The 5,564-nt window shown below is 35.2% G+C and overlaps 1 protein-coding gene across 1 annotated transcript; it reads right to left on the reverse strand.

Moving 5' to 3' along the window:
- Positions 1-404: 404 nt before the first annotated feature.
- Positions 405-5,200, reverse strand: LOC7462306 (ribokinase). The gene is made up of 4 exons (XM_002317440.4): positions 4,426-5,200; positions 1,722-1,907; positions 691-886; positions 405-593 (listed from the first exon to the last, which is right to left on the reverse strand). The coding sequence occupies exons 1-4, from the start codon at positions 5,080-5,082 to the stop codon at positions 502-504; spliced, it is 1,131 nt and encodes a 376-aa protein (XP_002317476.1). The 5' UTR covers positions 5,083-5,200; the 3' UTR covers positions 405-501.
- Positions 5,201-5,564: the final 364 nt, after the last annotated feature.

Below are 5,564 nucleotides of genomic sequence, written 5' to 3' on the forward strand. Positions count from 1 at the left end.
TGTTTAAATCATTAGTTTTAAATCACAATTTATTAGTCAAAGAGAATTAGTTGAGCTGATATTCAAATCAAATGCTGAGATCGGTCAATTTGTAGCAGTGTTAGTTGGCAGCAATATACAAGATCAACGTCCCATCCCCAGACTTGCTTTTCAATGGGTGCAAGGTTTCCGGCTTTATTTTTTCCAAACAATACAAGGATTCGTTAATAGAGCATGACTCCCCTGCTAGCTTAAATAAGATTAATTCTAAATTTTTTAGAAAGAAACAGAACGAGGAAGAGGGTCATTTTCTGGTAAATGGATTGCAAACACTCGGTGAGACAATTTGTGCAAAAATGATTCTTGAAATAGTGTTTTGAGTATCTAGAAAGATAATTTATTACCATTTTGAAAAACCTCACCAGTTTTTAGTAGACAACAAAGTCTTGTCTGCTTTTCATTTATATGCATTTTTGCAAGTTTTTAGAACTTGACTATGAGGAGGAAGAAGCCCTCAAAGGATCAGACAGTTTGGAGTAGATGTAAAACTGATGTCCGGTCAGGCATGCTAGGGATGGCTCCCTTCACTTGAACACAGAGAGAAGCTGCTGCAGCTGTAAATATTCAAGGGAATTGTCAGGGCATCATTCAAATGAAAAATGATATAGAGATGTATAAAATACAAACAAAAACGGCGAACACCAGTCATACCAGCAAATCTCATGCATTCCTCCTTTGTTTTGCCCTCCACGAGTGCCACAGCAAAAGCAGCAGTAAAGGTATCTCCAGCTCCAGTAGTGTCTAGGACTCTTGCAGCAGAAATTATGGTTTGTTTAATTGGTTTTTCCCCTTCTATGAATAAAGCAGACCCTTTAGCCCCAAGCTTCACCAGAACTTGCTTTACTCCCTGAAAGTACACATTAAACAATTTAAAGTTCAGTGCCAACTGCCAAGCATGGTTTCCTATCAGTGAAACTATCCACTATAACGAGATGATCAAGTTACTCAAAACAAAAAACTCAAATGATCTTGACATAAATTCTGATTTTAAAGATATGACAAACATTTAATTGGTGCAATACATCATTTGATGATGGCTGTCTTATTCAACCATATATTTAAAAGCATTGAAATAGCCTTATTCATAATTTGTGAATGAATGTGTGAAACAGGAATCAAACAATTGATTTCCATAAACTGAGAACAAAAGCTATTAATTGTCCTTGAAATATCCAAAACATGCCTTACAAAGTTGATAGGCAATTGTAAGAAACTACACTCGTGTTTGGCTATGTTTGGTATGCTGGGCCGTTAATTTTCATCCCCTTCTACTTGTGTTTGGCAAGATTTTGGCGGCAGGGGAAAACATCAAGGAGGGTAACAATTTTAATCCTTGTAAAGGGGAAAAATCTCAGTTTTTGTGCCTTTCCCTCATTTTTTATAAAATAATACAAACTTGTTCTTCTTTTTTCTTCCTTTTCCCATTTTGGACCGTGAACATATATTATTTTTTTTATAATTATATTTAACTTAAAATCTGATTTGATTTATATAGGGATCCACTATTCTCCATAATTTTTTCAACTGCTATCAAACATTCTTATAACTTCAGCCTTCAAAACTTTTTTATAACTTTAACATGTCAGCCTTAGAAAATTACCCTCTAAACATCTCTCCTCGAAAATTTTCACCTCATACCTGATGCAAACAAAGCACTTAATGATAGGGGTCTCCAAACTCACCATTTTATGACACTTAACGACAGCCTGACCAATCTGTTCAAAGCTTTCAGTTGACATGCAAGTCAAACGTGCAAGTTCACTTTCATTCGGGCTGAAGATGTCAACAACATTCAACAATTCAGGGGGCATTGGTGCATCCATTCCCCCAGCATCCAAAATAACAGGAACACCAGCGCTTTTTGCAGCCTAAAGACATGCATTATCCAATAGAGGTCAGAAATGATTGCAAGAGAAACACCAAACAAGCTATGAATAATAATAATCACGCCAACAGAAACTTGGACAAGAAAATGCAGAACCATTAAAGTCAACTGGCAGCTGAAGAATTAGATATCTTCAAACCCCAAGGTTACTCAATCATCCATGAAATTGATATAAAATTTCAATATTAATATTCACAGATAGGCAAATCAAAAGAATCAAACTATTCAAGACTAGGAAGTGGCAGCAGATATTAGTGTGAGTGGCTTTACTAAAATATATAATAAGCATATGCTCTGTCACACTTATATTTTATGATCAACTTATATCAAGCAACCACAAAGAGCTCAAGCATTTGGAAGATTTAGTGCTACCTTAATGGCTGTGTTACTTGTGTAAGCAAGTCTTTGGGTCTCCTCTAATTCGAGAAAAGAGTATAAGATAAGTACAGTTTTTCCATTTCAAAATTCTTTGTCCAGTTCCTCTAATTTTTCCCTGCCTGGTTTCATCCCAGTTTTTCTTTGTTGACACAACCTCAAAACGTTTCAGAAGATCAGGTGAGCATGCATATAGAGAAAGCATTTATATGGTACTTACTTCCAGTAATTCCAAAGGTTCAAGTTATCATCTTCCCCAACTTACCTCTCTCCTTGTGTGTGAGTGTGTGTATGCTAGGTGTGAAGAAGAAGTCAGCCAAAAACAAAACAAAAATCCCATGTACATGCTGCATCAGGCACCCAACATTTTAATAGTGCAATGACAGGTCAAATTTTAACCATTCTTTGCTATTTCAATTTCTTATCTACATACAGAAGCCAAGGTGGAAACATGCTATAAAACAACAAGGAAATTAGTCATGTTGCTTAAAACAAGAACAGATGATCCTGCTGTCTAAAAAAAATTTGCCCAGGGTCACAAGATAAAATTTAACTGGCTAAACCATTACAAGCTAAAGCTTTCATTCATGAGAAATTAAAGAAAAGGAAAATCTTCTTTATGGCTAAAAAATCTCAGTTACAAGTAAAAGATTTTTACAGGGACAGACACATAGAATGGCTCAAAATATACCTAAAATCCTGGTTAATAGATGAATAACTACACTTAAGGTTGCCACTTAAAAGCAAAATCAGACACCAAACTGCTTAGCTAATCTTAATTAGATGGAAATGTTTTAGCAATACTTATAGTGGTTATCCTATGTGATAATGCAACAAAAGTCTTAATGCCTGAGATATTTCCTTGAAAGGATTTTATAATGGAAGCTACTCCTTTTAATTGAAATCAGTCAGCAAAGAAGGGGCCCTACCTTCCTTAAGAAATACCATTTAGGTTGGCTACAGTAAAACATTAACTTTGGAACTCAACCAGAGGATTCTCTAAAATCTAACCCATGTACTGTGGCAGACAGCATGAAGATGATGCCAGCTAGTTTTAGTCCTCCATAAGTGAACCATCTTTAACTTCACATCCAACACCTACAACACTACAATGCTAGACTGTTTGTTGCATTTCTGTTAAGTAGCTTACTATTTCCTCAACAAGATGTGCAAAGGAAACCTTTTGAAGTTCGGAGAGCGCAGCTAGTTATATATCATGAAAATTTCCAGGGCTCAGCAGAGCACTCTGCATAGCATAGAGCAATAGCTAACTTCAACTATAAACAAATATTAAACTAACAATCTGGCAAAGGACACTCAACATTTCCACATAGTGTAGAAGATCCTGGACCTTCTATAACCAGCAGTTCAAATGAGAAATTCCATAGGGATCTCTTTGTAATATCCTTATAACAGAGAGATCCATTGCCTGAAACTTGGAATATCCCGAGTTCTTTCAACATTTACTGGTTCATGAAAAACATAAATATGGTTTATTTTTAAGAACTTTATCAACTCAAACTGTGTATCCATTGTTTCATCCAAATATTTAGAATAACAAACAATCTTTGACCTGTACATCCCTCGTATTTTTATTTAACAAGTGACCTCTCTATCTTTGAAGCTTCTAGCAAAAACTAATTGCGATGGTGGAGTAAGGTGCTGCATATGGATTCACCTTGTTCTAGTCATATATATTGATGGAAGAAAGAAAGCACCAAGAAAACCACATCTCAATCTAGCTGGATGAACCAAATTCCAAAAAGAAAATCTAGGAAAAAGAGTTTGCAATCCATCACCAAATATGGACAACCATCAATTAATTTTGGTCCCCAAGAAATATGTCAAAAGTTAACGCAATCTCAACCACAGACATTTTCTTTGATCCTCCCATCATACCTTGATGAACAATGTCACTGTGATCAACAAAGCCCAATCCCATATTAATATTCACTAGGCAAAAGAAATCACTTAGTTCATTTACACAATTGCTTATTTAGATGCAAGAAATAAAAAGTTCTGACCTTAAACCATAAACATGATCAAATTAACATGATCGCCATTAAACATGAATGAATAACGAGTGATGCAGGATTTTTTAAAAAAAAATTATTAAAATGCCTGACCTTTGCCACTTGAATATTAACTAAATCAGGTATTTCCCTTTGAAGCAAAACAACCCCAGCCTTCCTCACAACCTCCAAATCCTCATCGCTGAGCTTCTCAGGCCAGCAACTCATGTTAGCTCCACCAACAATAATAATAGAATTTTGCCCATCAGGCTGCAGCATCACCACAGCATGTCCAGTAGGCACATCACTCAGATTCCTCACACAATCAAGATTAACCCCACCATTCTTTAAAGCCTCAGTGATCAACTTCCCATGTGCATCCTCGCCAACTTGCCCCACAAAGTATGTTGGATATGAAAGTTTTGCACCACATGCGGCCTGGTTAGCTCCTTTGCCACCAGCAAGAGTCTGCCCAGTCTTGGCTGAGATGGTCTCCCCTTCTGCTGGTAATCTATCAATCTCCACATATATATCTGCATTGGCTGAGCCAACAACTACTAGTGGTGGTGTATTGGGATATTTGGTTAACGGGGTTTGAGGGGTTTTTGAGGCTTTGATGGAAAATGAAGGAAAGTGGTGTTTTTTGTTGGATGGCTTCTGGTTTTGGTGATTGTTGAAGTGAATTGGGTTTGCAAGTGTTGGTTGTTTTATGGGATACTTTTGGAGTTTAAGGTTGCAATGATTTGCTGGTGAAAATGACACTGCTTTCATGTTTTCTCTTATCAGATTGATTTGTGTTTAAGGAAATCTGGATCAAAAAATGAGCTTTGACTTGAGTTGTTAGCTTTTTGTTTGGTGTGCTCTTCAAAGGATAAGAAGGCCACCCACTCAGCAGGACGTGGAATACACATCGAAAGCACTATGAGCATTTTATTGGTTTCGCCTTTAAGGTAAAAATATCTATTTATTTTTGTATTTTAAAAAACTTCAAAAATTTAATTTTTTTGTTTAAATTTTTTTTTAATGTTTTTTATCATTTTTAATATACTAATATCAAAAATAAATTTTACAAAATAAAAATAATAATATCATGATCTGAAAAGGAAGTTTCAATCTCACAATATTAAAAAAAAAATGTTTTAATATTTTATAGGAAATTTAAGGAAAAAATAATTAATATGAGAAAATTATGTAAATAAATTATAATAAAGAAATAAAGAAAATAACTTATTTTCATTGAATATTTATGATAT

Source organism: Populus trichocarpa, chromosome 11, assembly GCF_000002775.5.
Source record: "Populus trichocarpa isolate Nisqually-1 chromosome 11, P.trichocarpa_v4.1, whole genome shotgun sequence".
Taxonomy (NCBI): Eukaryota; Viridiplantae; Streptophyta; class Magnoliopsida; order Malpighiales; family Salicaceae; genus Populus; species Populus trichocarpa.